General features: G+C 41.3%; 1 protein-coding gene across 5 annotated transcripts in view; it reads right to left on the minus strand.

Annotated features, from left to right (window-relative positions):
* LOC110494998 (hemicentin-2-like) overlaps window positions 1-18,545 on the minus strand; it is a 187,632-nt gene that overhangs the window by 2,679 nt on the left and 166,408 nt on the right. For all 5 annotated transcript variants that reach the window (XM_036949060.1, XM_036949064.1, XM_036949062.1 and 2 more), the window contains 11 exons: window positions 7,426-7,758; window positions 7,081-7,311; window positions 6,639-6,863; window positions 6,167-6,511; window positions 5,846-6,055; window positions 5,428-5,694; window positions 4,927-5,190; window positions 4,556-4,819; window positions 4,261-4,351; window positions 4,101-4,155; window positions 140-375 (listed from right to left, as the gene is read on the minus strand). In XM_036949060.1, the coding sequence (XP_036804955.1) occupies window positions 140-375; window positions 4,101-4,155; window positions 4,261-4,351; window positions 4,556-4,819; window positions 4,927-5,190; window positions 5,428-5,694; window positions 5,846-6,055; window positions 6,167-6,511; window positions 6,639-6,863; window positions 7,081-7,311; window positions 7,426-7,758 (2,521 nt within the window). The remainder of the gene's footprint in view (window positions 1-139; window positions 376-4,100; window positions 4,156-4,260; window positions 4,352-4,555; window positions 4,820-4,926; window positions 5,191-5,427; window positions 5,695-5,845; window positions 6,056-6,166; window positions 6,512-6,638; window positions 6,864-7,080; window positions 7,312-7,425; window positions 7,759-18,545) is intronic.

Below are 18,545 nucleotides of genomic sequence, written 5' to 3' on the forward strand. Positions count from 1 at the left end.
AGGGGGCCGAATACTTTCGCAAGGCACTGTACATCAACATTTTTAATTTGGTTGTAAAAAGCAAACTTCTGCTTTAATGTGGTGTATTCACAATGCTCTATAATTGGCTATATGTTATTTTAATGCAGAATATGCTCACTGGGTGGCAGCACTGGGGAGGTTGAATTTCACAGCATCGTACTGGACATACTCATCCTCTTTCTGGGGCTGAGGCACTTGGACGGTGGAGTACAGAGGCACTTCCTGGTTTTTGGAGCGAGAGAAGTGGACGCTGGCATAGTGGACATCGTCCGGGTCGACGGTGGCTACTGTCTGTGCTGCAGTAGGGGCTGTGGACATGCTTGAGACGTTTTCATACACTGGACTAGAGTCTCCCTGATGGGAAGAGGACAGACAACATGATGAGTAGAAATGATTTTTATTTATTTTACCTTTATTTAACCAGGTAGGCAAGTTGAGAACAAGTTCTCATTTACAATTGCGACCTGGCCAAGATAAAGCAAAGCAGTTCGACAGATACAACAACACAGAGTTACACATGGAGTAAAACAAACATACAGTCAATAATAAAGTATAAACAAGTCTATATACAATGTGAGCAAATGAGGTGAGAAGGGAGGTAAAGGCAAAAAAGGCCTTGGTGGCAAGGTAAATATAATATAGCAAGTAAAACACTGGAATGGTAGTTTTGCAATGGAAGAATGTGCAAAGTAGAAATAAAAATAATGGGGTGCAAAGGAGCAAAATAAATAAATAAATTAAATACAGTTGGGAAAGAGGTAGTTGATAGGGCTAAATTATAGGTGGGCTATGTACAGGTGCAGTAATCTGTGAGCTGCTCTGACAGTTGGTGCTTAAAGCTAGTGAGGGAGATAAGTGTTTCCAGTTTCAGAGATTTTTGTAGTTCGTTCCAGTCATTGGCAGCAGAGAACTGGAAAGAGAGGCGGCCAAAGAAAGAATTGGTTTTGGGGGTGACTAGAGAGATATACCTGCTGGAGCGTGTGCTACAGGTGGGAGATGCTATGGTGACCAGCGAGCTGAGATAAGGGGGGACTTTACCTAGCAGGGTCTTGTAGATGACATGGAGCCAGTGGGTTTGGCGACGAGTATGAAGCGAGGGCCAGCCAACGAGAGCGTACAGGTCGCAATGGTGGGTAGTATATGGGGCTTTGGTGACAAAACGGATTGCACTGTGATAGACTGCATCCAATTTGTTGAGTAGGGTATTGGAGGCTATTTTGTAAATTACATCGCCAAAGTCGAGGATTGGTAGGATGGTCAGTTTTACAAGGGTATGTTTGGCAGCATGAGTGAAGGATGCTTTGTTGCGAAATAGGAAGCCAATTCTAGATTTAACTTTGGATTGGAGATGTTTGATATGGGTCTGGAATGAGAGTTTACAGTCTAACCAGACACCTAAGTATTTGTAGTTGTCCACGTATTCTAAGTCAGAGCCGTCCAGAGTAGTGATGTTGGACAGGCGGGTAGGTGCAGGTAGCGATCGGTTGAAGAGCATGCATTTAGTTTTACTTGTATTTAAGAGCAATTGGAGGCCACGGAAGGAGAGTTGTATGGCATTGAAGCTTGCCTGGAGGGTTGTTAACACAGTGTCCAAAGAAGGGCCGGAAGTATACAGAATGGTGTCGTCTGCGTAGAGGTGGATCAGAGACTCACCAGCAGCAAGAGCGACCTCATTGATGTATACAGAGAAGAGAGTCGGTCCAAGAATTGAACCCTGTGGCACCCCCATAGAGACTGCCAGAGGTCCGGACAACAGACCCTCCGATTTGACACACTGAACTCTATCAGAGAAGTAGTTGGTGAACCAGGCGAGGCAATCATTTGAGAAACCAAGGCTGTTGAGTCTGCCGATGAGGATGTGGTGATTGACAGAGTCGAAAGCCTTGGCCAGATCAATGAATACGGCTGCACAGTAATGTTTCTTATCGATGGCGGTTAAGATATCGTTTAGGACCTTGAGCGTGGCTGAGGTGCACCCATGACCAGCTCTGAAACCAGATTGCATAGCAGAGAAGGTATGGTGAGATTCAAAATGGTCGGTAATCTGTTTGTTGACTTGGCTTTCGAAGACCTTAGAAAGGCATGGTAGGATAGATATAGGTCTGTAGCAGTTTGGGTCAAGAGTGTCCCCCCCTTTGAAGAGGGGGATGACCGCAGGTGCTTTCCAATCTTTGGGAATCTCAGACGACACGAAAGAGAGGTTGAACAGGCTAGTAATAGGGGTGGCAACAATTTCGGCAGATAATTTTAGAAAGAAAGGGTCCAGATTGTCTAGCCCGGCTGATTTTTAGGGGTCCAGATTTTGCAGCTCTTTCAGAACATCAGCTGAATGGATTTGGGAGAAGGAGAAATGGGGAAGGCTTGGGCGAGTTGCTGTTGGGGGTGCAGTGCTGTTGACAGGGGTAGGAGTAGCCAGGTGGAAAGCATGGCCAGCAGTAGAAAAATGCTTATTGAAATTTTCAATTATGGTGGATTTATCAGTGGTGACAGTGTTTCCTATCTTCAGTGCAGTGGGTAGCTGGGAGGAGGTGTTCTTATTCTCCATGGACTTTACAGTGTCCCAGAACTTTTTTGAGTTAGTGTTGCAAGAAGCAAATTTCTGCTTGAAAAAGCTAGCCTTGGCTTTTCTAACTGCCTGTGTATAATGGTTTCTAGCTTCCCTGAACAGCTGCATATCACGGGGGCTGTTCGATGCTAATGCAGAACGCCATAGGATGTTTTTGTGTTGGTTAAGGGCAGTCAGGTCTGGGGAGAACCAAGGGCTATATCTGTTCCTGGTTCTAAATTTCTTGAATGGGGCATGTTTATTTAAGATGGTTAGGAAGGCATTTTTAAAAAATATCTAGGCATCCTCTACTGACGGGATGAGGTCAATATCCTTCCAGGATACCCCGGCCAGGTCGATTAGAAAGGCCTGCTCGCTGAAGTGTTTCAGGGAGCGTTTGACAGTGATGAGAGGAGGTCGTTTGACCGCTGACCCATTACGGATGCAGGCAATGAGGCAGTGATCGCTGAGATCTTGGTTGAAGACAGCAGAGGTGTATTTAGAGGGGAAGTTGGTTAGGGTGATATCTATGAGGGTGCCCAAGTTTAAGGCTTTGGGGAGGTACCTGGTAGGTTCATTGATAATTTGTGTGAGATTGAGGGCATCAAGTTTAGATTGTAGGATGGCTGGGGTGTTAAGCATGTTCCAGTTTAGGTCGCCTAGCAGCACGAGCTCTGAAGATAGATGGGAGGCAATCAGTTCACATATGGTGTCCAGAGCACAGCTGGGGGCAGAGGGTGGTCTATAGCAGGCGGCAACGGTGAGAGACTTGTTTTTAGAGAGGTGGATTTTTAAAAGTAGAAGTTCAAATTGTTTGGGTACAGACCTGGATAGTAGGACAGAACTCTGCAGGCTATCTTTGCAGTAGATTGCAACACCGCCCCCTTTGGCAGTTCTATCTTGTCTGAAAATGTTGTAGTTTGGAATTAAAATGTCTGAATTTTTGGTGGTCTTCCTAAGCCAGGATTCAGACACAGCTAGAACATCCGGGTTGGCAGAGTGTGCTAAAGCAGTGAATAGAACAAACTTAGGGAGGAGGCTTCTAATGTTAACATGCATGAAACCAAGGCTATTACGGTTACAGAAGTCGTCAAAAGAGAGCGCCTGGGGAATAGGAGTGGAGCTAGGCACTGCAGGGCCTGGATTCACCTCTACATCGCCAGAGGAACATAGGAGGAGTAGAATAAGGGTGCGACTAAAAGCAATAAGAATTGGTCGTCTAGAACGTCTGGAACAGAGAGTAAAAGGAGGTTTCTGGGGGCGATAAAATAGCATCAAGGTATAATGTACAGACAAAGGTAAGGTAGGATGTGAATACAGTGGAGGTAAACCTAGGTTTTGAGTGATGAAGAGAGAGATATTGTCTCTAGAAACATCATTGAAACCAGGAGATGTCATTGCATGTGTGGGTGGTGGAACTAATAGGTTGGATAAGGTATAGTGAGCAGGACTAGAGGCTCTACAGTGAAATAAGCCAATAAACACTAACCAGATTCACAAAGCAATACAAATAATCTGATTCTAAGAGACTCACCTGTACATTCTCTGATATGTCTCTTGTGTCAGAGGTGGATATGGAGGCCTTCTTCCTGGTTTACACATTAATGGATTAATTAATTATTGAACGAATCAATGAACAAAGTAAGTTAATAAAAAAGAGTTGGAGTGAAATAATCTTTAAAATAATCTCTCACCTGAACCACATGAGTCCAGAGAGACAGAGGATGAGAACCAGAACCACCACTATGATTCCTACAGCTGCAGTCACAACTGAGGTTTGTTTCCCTATAATATAATATGGATGATATGAGCCCTGGCATATAATAAACTGAACATAAACATAGTCCAGGACAATAATACAATATTTGTTAACTGATCTAATCTGACTGTATATATAATTATAAAACAAAGTACAATAAGCCAAAGTACAATTATTAATATTAGTTTGAAACATCATTTTGTGTTGAAATATATAAGATGAAACTTCACCTGGTAAAATGATCATCACAGCTGTAGAGTTCCTAGATCCTCTTCTATTCCAGGCCTCACAGTGGTAATGTCCACTGTCCTTAGACTTGAAGTTACTGATGTTGTACATCTGTCCACATCCATTTAGAAAAGTCTCATTTTGAAAGTACCAGGTGTATTTGTCCACAGGTGGGTTGGCATCACTGCTGCAGGTCAGAGTCACTGAACTGCCCTCCACTATTTCACCAGAGGGACTGACTGACACTGAGGTGTTCTTTGGGCCGTCTGGTGGACAATATGTAACAACAGTGTATTAAATAGTGTTTTACTTGTGATTGAAATATGAATTTAAATGTGATCCTCTGATTAAAGATGAGGTTAGGTGAACTTACACTGAACGTCCACAGACACAGAAGAAGAGTTGAGACGTCCATATTTATTCTCAGCCTCACAGTAATATTCTCCTCTGTCCTCAGAGATGATGTTAGTGATGCTGTAACTCTGTCCTGATGCTTTTGGTGAGGTTACGTTCTTCTTGTACCAGGTGTATTTGTCCACAGGTGGGTTGGCATCACTGCTGCAGGTCAGAGTCACTGAACTGCCCTCCACTATTTCATCAGAGGGACTGACTGACAATGAGGTGTTCTTTGGTTTATCTGATGTAAAGGAGAATTTGTCAGAGGGATATGACTAGTATATTTACCACAGTAGTATATTTACAAATGAAATGTCATGTCAAAAATAAATTATCTGTTTAGTTAGAGAACTATCTAAAACTCTAACTTACACAAAACGTTAACAAATACTCAATTGGAGATGCTTTAGGACTATTTCATTTAGTTATAATTGTTTTGCTACCTTCTCATTCAAACACTGAGCTGTACTTTACTCACACTTCACATCCATGTTGATGGTCCTAGACCTGTCTGTCCCCATCTCATTCTGGGACACACAGTAGTACTCTCCCGTGTCAGATGACTGGATTTGGTTGAAGACATGCTGTGGTCCTGTCATACTCTGATAGTCATCTCCATTCTTCTTGTACCACCAGGTGTAACTCTGGACAGGTGGGTTGGCATCACTGCTGCAGGTCAGAGTCACTGAACTGCCCTCCACTATTTCACCAGAGGGACTGACTGACACTGAGGTCTTTGGTTTATCTGATGTAAAATACCAAACATTTTATCAAAGCAATATTAGCAATTAGTATTTTTTTTAAATTTTTGTTCTAAAATTATTGATAAAGTCTTGTTTACCTGAATTTACATGATACTTGCTAAGTAGAATACTGTACTATTGTACTGTACTCACACACTGCAGGAGAGCTGAGACGGCCTTTTACAGCACAGAAGTAGCTGTCTGCATCCTCACTGCTGATGGAGTACATGGGGGAGGAGTCCTCTTTTATAGGTTGTCTGTTCCTGTACCAGATGTAGGTGGGGTTGTCAGTCAGAGTACAGGTGGTGATACAGGTCAGTGTCTTCTGTCCCTCTGCAGCAGGAGTCACCTTCACCTGCAGACCTGAAACAATATGTATAAAACCACATACACCTCTGTGTTAACAGGATGGTTAATATATTTTCTCCTGTAATTCAATATGATTTACAGTTGTATCATACAGGGTAGTATTACCTGTGACAGACAGAGTTGTTCCAGGGAAACTATGACCCCAATCAATGTAGTATGTTTTAAAAGTGAAGCGATACTCAGCTGAGTCCTCCTCTCTCAGATCTGTGATTCTCAGGATGGAGGGACCTTCATTTCTCCATGTCTCTTTGTCAGTGTACTTCACACGACCTGCATACCCTGGATCTGTGGTTAGGTCCTCTGGTGTCAACCTGTCACTTCTAAACCAGAATGATGATGTGGTGGAATAATAACCAACATAAGTACAGGATATGTCCACTGTTGACCCCTTCAAGACACAGATTCTCCTCTTGGTGTAAGTCACTCTGTTGCATCTCTGACCCTGAACACCTGAAACACAGTGACATAACAAGAGGACAACTGGATTCTATTCTCAGTTCTTTCTAGAAATTCTAGAAGTTCTCAAGATCTCATAGTGAAACCAACACACAGTATAATGTATTAAATTCACACTCACACACTGCAGGAGAGAGGAGATCCTCATGACCTTTTACAGCACATGAGTAACTGTCTTCATAGTTACTGGAGACTGGGTCTTTGTACTGGGGGGAGGTGCTCTCATCTAGATGTTGTCCGTTCTTGTACCAGGTGTATGTGGGGTTACCAGTCAGAATACAGGTGGTGCTACAGGTCAGTGTCTTATACATTGAATACTGTTTAGGAGTCACCTTCACCTGAAAACCTAAATGAAAGGGGAGTAAAAACAGATTACATAATTTAGATTTAATGATTCATTTCCTGACTCTTCAAAACTGTATAATGTGCTATGCAGTCTTACCTGTAACAGTCTGAGTACAGAGTATGTAATGATGAATATCATTTGGTAAAGTATTACCCTTCTCATTGACCTTAAATGATTGATACTTCCTAAGTAGAATCCTAGTTTCATTCAGACTCACAAACTACAGGAGAGTGGAGAGCCTCGTGACCTTCAACAGCACAGGAGTATCTGTTGACAGAAGAATCCCAGACCACCAGCATATTACTGGAGTGTTGTTGGGAAGTGGGCTCATCTAGACGTTGTCCGTTCTTGTACCAGATGTAGGTGGGGTTGTCAGTCAGAGTACAGGTGGTGATACAGGTCAGTGTCTTCTGTCCCTCTGCAGCAGGAGTCACCTTCACCTGCAGACCTGAAACAATATGTATAAAACCACATACACCTCTGTGTCAACAGGATGGTTCATATATTTATCCTGTAATTCATTATGATTTACAGTTGTATCATACAGTGTAGTATTTATTACCTGTGACAGACAGAGTTGTTCCTGGGAAACTATGACCCCATTCAATGTTGTTTGTTTTAAAAGTGAAGCGATACTCAGCTGAGTCCTCCTCTCTCAGATCTGTGATTCTCAGGCTGAAGGGACCTCTGTATGTTCCAGTGTACTCCACACGACCTGCATACCCTGGATCTCTGGTTAGGTCTTCAGGGGTCGACTTATCACTTCTAAACCAGAATGATGATGTGGTGGAATAATAACCAACATAAGTACAGGATATGTCCACTGTTGACCCCTTCAAGACACAGATTCTCCTCTTGGTGTAAGTCACTCTGTTGCAGCTCTGACCCTGAACACCTGAAACATAATGACAAGAGGGCATTACTTATACATTTACACAGTAGAATCATGAACTGCAGTAATCCAGAATAGTTATGCCATCTGGTATTGTGTTGCAGTTTGGTTAGATAACTGTGAGGACTGTTTAGCAGACAGAAAGTTCTACTTGAAAAGTTATACTAAAAACTGAGTTAAATCCATACTCACACACTGCAGGAGAGTGGAGATCCTCATGGCCTTTTAAAGCACAGGAGTAACTGTCTGCATTTCTAAGGTAGTCTGAGTACAGGCTGGAAGTGTCCTCCTTTACTTTGTGTCCGTTCCTATACCAGATGTAGGTGGGGTTGTCAGTCAGAGCACAGGTGGTGATACAGGTCAGTGTCACCCAATTTTGCCAAGTTTTAGAAGTTATCTTCACCTGCAGAGCTGGAGTAGATCACAGCATTAAACCCTGAATCACTTATTGTCTTGTTTAATCACATGATGCAAGACATTCTCAAACTCATTTAATTCTCAAATCTGTTTCATATATACAAATCCAATTTCTAGACCTAAATGGACAGTAGATATGAATTCAACAGACTAGCAGTATAAAGCATGTTACTGTACCTGTTACAGACAGAGTGACTCCAGGGTCACCAGTATATAGAATGTTACTGTACCTGTTACAGACAGAGTGACTCCAGGATCACCAGTATATAGAATGTTACTGTACCTGTTACAGACAGAGTGACTCCAGGATCACCAGTATATAGAATGTTACTGTACCTGTAACAGACAGAGTGACTCCAGGATCACCAGTATATAGAATGTAACTGTACCTGTAACAGACAGAGTGACTCCAGGATCTCCATAATATTTCCCTCTGGTCTGATCTGTTATGAATCTGAACTTGTACGTAGCTGAGTCTCTCTCTCTCAGGTCTGTGATTCTCAGGGTACAGTCTTTCTTCTTATCTCCATGATACTCCAGACGACCTGCATACTCTGGGTCCTGACCTAGATCTTTAGGTTCTTTACCAGCCTCCATTTTAGTGAACCAGAAGGTTGTTGTGACTGTATAACCACTGGGATATGTGTAAGAGCAGGTCAGCTCCACTGTTGACTCCTTCAAGACACAGATTCTCTGAGTGGTGTATTTCACACTCCATCCATTCTGACCCAGTACCACTGAAACACACAGTCACACAACACAATGGTATCAGAATGAAGACAAGGTATATTGGCTCACACTGACAGTAGGGTTTGCCAAAACTTTGTTGCCATAGTTCCTGATTTGAGTGTGAATGGAAACCACAGAGAAGCATCACTCAGTGAGGTGTGAAAGATAACTATTTAAAGTGAAGTGGAAACTCCTAACAGAACACACCAGAATTTCATTATGATTCTTATCCTTTTATAAATATCTGTAGATTGATAAAACGGGCAACTAAAAAATAAGAATGAGACCATACCTGCTACAGACCAGAGAAAGACCACCAACACACTTCCTGCTGTTCTCAAGGCCATTGTTGCATCTCCCACCCTGCAGTCTTAGACACATAAACAACAACTCACTGTATAGCTGGTGAATAACTACATACATACCCTCAGGGGCAGCAGGTAGGACTCTAGTCAAAAGTAGTGCACTCTATAGCTGGTGACTAACTACATACATACCATCAGGGAGGCAGCAGGTAGGGCTCTAGTCAAAAGTAGTGCACTCTATAGCTGGTGAATAACTACATACATACCATGAGGGGCAGCAGGTAGGACTCTAGTCAAAAGTAGTGCACTCTATAGCTGGTGAATAACTACATATATACCCTCAGGGGCAGCAGGTAGGACTCTAGTCAAAAGTAGTGCACTCTATAGCTGGTGACTAACTACATACATACCATCAGGGAGGCAGCAGGTAGGGCTCTAGTCAAAAGTAGTGCACACTATAGCTGGTGACTAACTACATACATACCATCAGGGAGGTAGCAGGTAGGGCTCTAGTCAAAAGTAGTGCACACTATAGCTGGTGACTAACTACATACATACCATCAGGGAGGCAGCAGGTAGGACTCTAGTCAAAAGTAGTGCACTCTATAGGGAATATGGTGTCATTTGGGATGCAGAATAACAACACATCATCATCACAGCCTTGAGAGGATGGTGTGTAAATCACATCCATCATAATAGTTTGGTAATATGGTGTGTCAGCGGTATCGGCAGGTAGCATAGCGGTTATGAACGTTGGGCCAGTAACTGAAACATTACTGGTTCAAATCCCAGACCTGACAAGGTGGAAAAATCTGCCATTTTGAGCAAATCAAATCAAATCAAATCAAATTTATTTACATAGCCCTTCGTACATCAGCTGATATCTCAAAGTGCTGTACAGAAACCCAGCCTAAAACCCCAAACAGCAAGCAATGCAGGTGTAGAAGCACGGCAGTTACCACCAGCTTGAATGATAACTCCTATCCCCAAGCTGTGAGGATAAACAACATGTCACACATACCTTTTATATCATCCTTATATGATAGTGTTCGTATTCACCAAGTGTCCCAGAGTAGGATCTAGTTTTCCCATTTAGATCATAATTATATGGACCAGGAGGACCTGAACCTAGATCAGCACTCCATGTCTGAGACCCTTGAGTACATGACTTACGGCTAAAAACAAAAAACTATTTTTCAAGATCTCAAGAGTACTTACAGACTGAAGGGGAGAGGTCTTGTACAGTGAGTTAACTGACTGGTATTGAGTGGGAACTGCTAGTAAGTGTCAGTTCTGTGGTTGAAACATATTTAAAGTAGTCAGAACACAAGTAGCTGATGCAGAACAGTCCTTTCCTTCCTCTTTTAAGACATTAACATGCATGATAATCAGAACAGCATGTCAGAAAAGGGAGGTTACTGTATTAAAATGGGTCCTACATTTCTATAATAGACTAAATGTCCCCCATTTCCACTTTCAATAAATACAGAACCATGTTAACAATATGTTGACTATTCTATATGGAATGTTTATAATATATTAGAATGTGTTGCCTTGTCCCTCTGAGTTCTACATGGAACAGGTCAAAGTTCCATTTACATTTGGTCAGTTCCATGATGTCATTCATTCTATTCTACAAACACATTCAATTTACTCTCCTCATCAGCTGCATCAAAGTGGTACTGAAGGTTCCAGTGTTCTAGACTAGAGCTCCTCCTACTGGCATCTCAACATTACTGCACCATCCTAATAATAATGCCCTCAATAATGTTGGGCTAATAACAACATTCCAAACTGACATTACATCAGATAGAATGGTGAAACACAACACTGACTACTTGACAAAATCACATTTAATCACACAAACACTGATGTCTGTAGTACTCCAACATACCACTATCATATTATGTTACACTGTTCACCTTGTGAACAGTACTGGTAGTAGCATTAGTTAGCAGAGGAATCAGTATCATCATCACCATAGTCTGCTGTATTGACTGCTGCTGTCCATATACTGTATAGTCTAATGTAGCCTGTTATCCATATATAGTCTAATATAGCCTGTTATCCATATATAGTCTAATGTAGCCTGTTATCTATATATAGTCTAATGTAGCCTGTTATCCATATATAGTCTAATGTAGCCTGATATCCATATATAGTCTAATGTAGCCTGTTATCCATATATAGTCTAATGTAGCCTGTTATCTATATATAGTATAATGTAGCCTGTTATCCATATATAGTATAATGTAGCCTGCTATCCATATATGGTCTAATGTAGCCTGTTATCCATATATAGTCTAATGTAGCCTGTTATACATATATAGTCTAATATAGCCTGTTATCCATATATAGTCTAATGTAGCCTGTTATCCATATATAGTCTAATGTAGCCTGTTATCCATATATAGTCTAATGTAGCCTGTTATACATATATAGTCTAATGTAGCCTGTTATCCATATATAGTCTAATGTAGCCTGTTATCCATATATAGTCTAATGTAGCCTGTTATCCATATATAGTCTAATGTAGCCTGTTATCCATATATAGTCTAATGTAACCTGTTATCCATATATAGTCTAATGTAGCCTGTTATCCATATATAGTATAATGTAGCCTGTCATCCATATATAGTCTAATGTAGCCTGTTATCCATATATAGTCTAATGTAGCCTGTTATCCATATATAGTCTAATGTAACCTGTTATCCATATATAGTCTAATGTAGCCTGTTATCCATATATAGTCTAATGTAGCCTGTTATCCATATATAGTCAAATGTAGCCTGTTATCCATATATAGTCTAATGTAGCCTGTTATCCATATATAGTCTAATGTAGCATGTTATCCATATATAGTCTAATGTAGCCTGTTATCCATATATAGTCTAATGTAGCCTGTTATCCATATATAGTCTAATGTAGCCTGTTATCCATTTATAGTCTAATGTAGCCTGTTATCCATATATAGTCTAATGTAGCCTGTTATCCATATATAGTCTAATGTAGCCTGCTATCCATATATAGTCTAATGTAGCCTGTTATCCATATATAGTCTAATGTAGCCTGCTATCCATATATAGTCTAATTTAGCCTGTCATCCATATATAGTCTAATGTAGCCTGTTATCCATATATAGTCTAATGTAGCCTGTTATCAATATATAGTCTAATGTAGCCTGTCATCTATATATAGTCTAATTCAGCCTGTTATCCATATATAGTCTAATGTAGCCTGCTATCCATATATAGTCTAATGTAGCCTGTTATCCATATATAGTCTAATGTAGCCTGTTATCCATATATAGTGTAATGTAGCCTGTTATCCATATGTAGTCTAATGTAGCCTGTTATCCATATATAGTGTAATGTAGCCTGATATCCATATATGGTCTAATGTAGCATGTTATCCATATATAGTCTAATGTAGCCTGTTATTCATATATAGTCTAATGTAGCCTGTTATCCATATATAGTCTAATGTAGCCTGTTATCCATATATAGTGTAATGTAGCCTGATATCCATATATAGTCTAATGTAGCCTGTTATCCATATATATAGTCTAATGTAGCCTGATATCCATATATAGTTTAATGTTGTGGTGAAATCCTGCACAGAGCCTTCAACGTGCGCTGCCACTTTAAGAGCACATCAGCAGTCAGGAAGGAGGAAATAAGGCTCTTCTGGCTCTCTGTGTGGAGCTGTTGGTTGGACCACAGTGTGTGTAACTCTGCAGAAGTCCTGTTTATTTTCAGTGTGTTTAGTTGTAAAGTGTTAAGTTGATCGCCGGTGTTACCTCTCTAGGTCGTGGTTTTAAAATGCTTGTTTTTCATGACGTTGAAGTTAGGTTCACCTTAGGTTCTTAAAGAGAGATGAAAAGATGTGATTTATGGATGTCTGTGTTTGGGCCGAATGAAAGCTGGCGAAACACAGACATCTATGATTGGTTCAGATTTGGTCCGGACCAGACCAAAAACCAACGTCCGTGAACGTGGAAATCAGGGCCGGTCTGGAATGCACAAAAACACCATCCAAAAGGAGTCCGTGTTGGACGGTGCTTACTGAGGTAAAGCCAGTTCAGACATGACCAAAATATATGTCCAAAAGATGTCGGCCTGTTCTTACGGGGGTGTATTCTACCATGTAGACCTGTTCTTACGGGGGTGTATTCTACCATGTAGACCTGTTCTTATGGGGGTGTATTCTACCATGTAGACCTGTTCTTATGGGGGTGTTTTCTACCATGTCAGCCTGTTCTTATGGGGGTGTTTTCTACCGTGTAGACCTGTTCTTACAGGGGTGTTTTCTACCATGTAGACCTGTTCTTATGGGGGTGTTTTCTACCATGTCGACCTGTTCTTATGGGGGTGTTTTCTACCATGTAGACCTGTTCTTACGGGGGTGTTTTCTACCATGTAGACCTGTTCTTATGGGGGTGTATTCTACCATGTAGACCTGTTCTTATGGGGGTGTATTCTACCATGTAGACCTGTTCTTATGGGGGTGTATTCTACCATGTAGACCTGTTCTTATGGGGGTGTTTTCTACCATGTAGACCTGTTCTTATGGGGGTGTATTCTACCATGTAGACCTGTTCTTATGGGGGTGTTTTCTACCATGTAGACCTGTTCTTATGGGGGTGTTTTCTACCATGTCGACCTGTTCTTATGGGGGTGTTTTCTACCATGTAGACCTGTTCTTATGGGGGTGTTTTCTACCATGTCGACCTGTTCTTATGGGGGTGTATTCTACCATGTAGACCTGTTCTTATGGGGGTGTTTTCTACCATGTAGACCTGTTCTTACGGGGGTGTATTCTACCATGTAGACCTGTTCTTACGGGGGTGTTCTTACTGTTCTAAGCTCTGAATATCAGACACCCAACTTCATCAGGAGGAGTTATCCTGAGCCTATTTCCAATATGTTTACACAGCAACAAATCCAGAAATATTATTATTTTTCGCTATTATTAGCCTTGTAAAAGAATTGAAGGATACAAACTTACAACCACTGATCATGACAATTTAGCCAACAGGATGAATCTCCTGGACAGCAGTGACTAGCCTGGTTGTCCATCACATATGGTCTATTTTACTTTGACATGTCCTGTTTTTAGAATATTTTAGGTATGGGTGGTCCTGGGAACCAAACTCATTACACTGCAGGTGCTCTACCAACTACTCTAACTAGCTCACAACCCACCATCACTGTGTCTCATGTTAGTACTACTCCTAAACACAACCCACCATCACTGTGTCTCATGTTAATACTACTCCTAAACACAACCCACCATCACTGTGTCTCATGTTAATACTACTCCTAAACACAACCCACCATCACTGTGTCTCATGTTAATACTACTCCTAAACACAACCCACCATCACTGTGTCTCATGTTAATACTACTCCTAAACACAACCCACCATCACTGTGTCTCATGTTAATACTACTCCTAAACAAATCCCACCATCACTGTGTCTCATGTTAATACTACTCCTAAACAAATCCCACCATCACTGTGTCTCATGTTAATACTACTCCTAAACACAACCCACCATCACTGTGTCTCATGTTAATACTACTCCTAAACACAACCCACCATCACTGTCTCATGTTAATATTACTCCTAAAGCTCTTTCGAAGCATACACCTAATCACTGTTACTCTCAGTCTTACTTTAGGTCATTTTCAAACAAGTCTCCACAACAATCTCTTGCTTTGAGAGTCCTTAAAATACCATGCTAAAGTATTATATGTGTAACCCCATGTACAATACTGTATCAGATTAATATACGCAGAAATACATCTACAGAGTATACTGTACATAACAGAAAAACAAAACATATAGTACAATAGCATGGCCATGCTCATAACAGGATACAGAAGTTCATGGATACAAACAAATGATAAAATAAACATATTTTAAGATATAGTCAAGCATACTTACAGAGTGAAGGGGAGATGTGTTGCAAGTTAGCTTACTGGAAGTCTATATAAATAGACAATGAGTTGAGGTTGGAGGTTTGAAGTCTGTGGTTGACACAACTTTGAAGCAGTCAGGGACAATAGAGTTGAGTAGAGGGCGTACTTGCTTCAAAGCCTGTTTTAGCATGACTAAAGCCATTGAATACCCCATTTCAGTTGGTATGAAGACTGTTATTAAACTTATGGAAGTTGAAGATATTAACTACTTTAATATGGAAATAGCCCTCAATGGTGCTGCTCATTCTGTCACAGAAGACATCATGACAAAGATGTCAAGATGTATCTTCTATCCAACTCTATGTCAGGGACCAAGAAGCTTATGCAGAGAGGGCTTCCTTCAGCAGTCACACAGACAGTGTTCGAGAACATCAAAACTGATGTATCATGGGTAAATTGTGACTGACTGAATGATCTAAAAATAATATTGAGTAGTTATTCATCATGCAAGGTGATTTGTAGATCTCCTATCGCCTATAAAGTTGGCTACAATGTCGAACACTCCCACATTTACAAAAATCCCATTCAAGTCACGGGACTGATATTAAGATTTCACATATTAACATTCTCACATCATGTTCAAATCATCTGGAAGTGACTTTGTTGAGCTTCACAACACATTTTTTTTTAACTTTTGATTGATTTTGAAATGATGTGCGAGAAATACCTCTTATCAGTCACATGACGAATGGGATTTGTGCCACGAATGCTAAAACGTTAGCAAGTGGAAACAGTGTCAGGGGAAACTAAACCAAAGCAGGGACTGATGTCACACCATGTTCATAGACTGCTAAAAGGGAAGGGAAACCAATGTGTCATTTTGTAATTTGGTTGAACCTTCAAGATATGATAACAATATATTAGCAAGAGACTAGAGGTGTAAGGTCTGGCTTTGGTTTGGTGCCATAGCTCTTTAGTCCATGTTCTGTGGTGGTTCTCTTCAGTCCATGTTCTGTGATGGTTCTCTCAGTCCATGTTCTGTGGTGGTTCTCTTTAGTCCATGTTTTTGTGGTGGTTCTCTCAGTCCGTGTTTTGTGGTGGTTCTCTTCAGTCCGTGTTTTGTGGTGGTTCTCTTCAGTCCGTGTTTTGTGATGGTTCTCTCAGTCCATGTTTTGTGATGGTTCTCTCAGTCCGTGTTTTGTGGTGGTTCTCTTCAGTCCGTGTTTTGTGATGGTTCTCTCAGTCCGTGTTTTGTGGTGGTTCTCTTCAGTCCGTGTTTTGTGGTGGTTCTCTTCAGTCCGTGTTTTGTGATGGTTCTCTCAGTCCATGTTTTGTGATGGTTCTCTCAGTCCGTGTTTTGTGGTGGTTCTCTTCAGTCCGTGTTTTGTGATGGTTCTCTCAGTCCATGTTTTGTGATGGTTCTCTCAGTCCGTGTTTTGTGGTGGTTCTCTTCAGTCCATGTTTTGTGGTGGTTCTCTTCAGTCCGTGTTTTGTGATGGTTCTCTCAGTCCATGTTTTGTGATGGTTCTCTCAGTCCATGTTTTGTGATGGTTCTCTCAGTCCGTGTTTTGTGGTGGTTCTCTTCAGTCCGTGTTTTGTGATGGTTCTCTCAGTCCATGTTTTGTGATGGTTCTCTCAGTCCGTGTTTTGTGGTGGTTCTCTTCAGTCCGTGTTTTGTGATGGTTCTCTCAGTCCATGTTTTGTGATGGTTCTCTCAGTCCGTGTTTTGTGGTGGTTCTCTCAGTCCGTGTTTTGTGGTGGTTCTCTCAGTCCATGTTTTGTGGTGGTTCTCTCAGTCCATGTTTTGTGATGGTTCTCTCAGTCCATGTTTTGTGATGGTTCTCTTCAGTCCATGTTTTGTGGTGGTTCTCTCAGTCCATGTTTTGTGATGGTTCTCTCAGTCCATGTTTTGTGATGGTTCTCTTCAGTCCATGTTTTGTGGTGGTTCTCTCAGTCCATGTTTTGTGATGGTTCTCTCAGTCCATGTTTTGTGATGGTTCTCTTCAGTCCATGTTTTGTGGTGGTTCTCTCAGTCCATGTTTTGTGATGGTTCTCTCAGTCCATGTTTTGTGGTGGTTCTCTCAGTCCATGTTTTGTGGTGGTTCTCTCAGTCCATGTTTTGTGGTGGTTCTCTTCAGTCCATGTTTTGTGATGGTTCTCTCAGTCCATGTTTTGTGATGGTTCTCTCAGTCCATGTTTTGTGATGGTTCTCTCAGTCTATGTTTTGTGATGGTTCTCTCAGTCTATGTTTTGTGATGGTTCTCTCAGTCCATGTTTTGTGATGGTTCTCTCAGTCCATGTTTTGTGGTGGTTCTCTTCAGTCCGTGTTTTGTGATGGTTCTCTCAGTCCATGTTTTGTGATGGTTCTCTCAGTCCATGTTTTGTGGTGGTTCTCTTCAGTCCATGTTTTGTGGTGGTTCTCTTCTCTCCAGGTTCTGTGGTGGTTCTCTTCCCTCCAGGTTCTGTGGTGGTTCTCTTCCCTGGATGGTCTGATACACGGAGTGCTGAGCATCTCTCTGAAGAGATGTGAACGTGTCACTGTGGGAGATTTTCACACTCCGAGAGAGAGAGACAGCGACAAAGGAAACACAGTATGAGCACTTTACATACTGCTCTATAGTATTCTCTCTCACTTCTACTTTCTGTGTTCATCTCTCTCCTCTGTGTCTGTCTTTCTCTCACTCACCCACTTACCCACTCACGCAAACAAACACAAATACTATATACAAAATAAATACATATATGAATATGTTATAACATACCTACTGCCAGAGTGTCTGGTCCTCATTTTCAGTGGTGTGTGTGTCCCAGTTAGGGTCAGGATGGACACTCTGTGGAGAGAGAGCTGTGTCAAGGTACAGGGAAAATAGTAGAAAGAGACTATTGTGACACAGTAAAAAATAAAAGCAGTAACTTATCAACAGGAAGTGTGTTGATAGAATGACCATCTGTAGAGCATCTATCCAGACTATCCAAATAAAGTGGGACTAAAAAACAATATCACTGTAAATTCCTGTATCACTGACTTATCACTCTAATACACAGATGGAAGAAATCCTATTCTATACAGACAAATACAAACCAAGACAATTAACTGAACTAAATGGAATTCAACAGTTTAACTATATTGAATGTAACTGTACCTGTGACAGACAGAGTGACTCCAGGATCACCACTATATTTCCTTACGGTCTGATCTGTTATAAATCTGAACTTGTACATAGCTGAGTCACACTCTCTCAGATCTCTGATTGTCAGGGTGTGGCCATTCTTCTTGTTGCTACAGTACATCACATGACCTGTGTAGTCTGGTTCATCACTCAGAGTCACAGGATTCCCCTCAGCATCATTTTAGTGAACCAGAAGGTTGTTGTGATTGTATAGCTACTGGGATATGTGTAAGAGCAGGACATCTC

Source organism: Oncorhynchus mykiss, chromosome 17 (genome assembly GCF_013265735.2).
Source record: "Oncorhynchus mykiss isolate Arlee chromosome 17, USDA_OmykA_1.1, whole genome shotgun sequence".
Taxonomy (NCBI): Eukaryota; Metazoa; Chordata; class Actinopteri; order Salmoniformes; family Salmonidae; genus Oncorhynchus; species Oncorhynchus mykiss.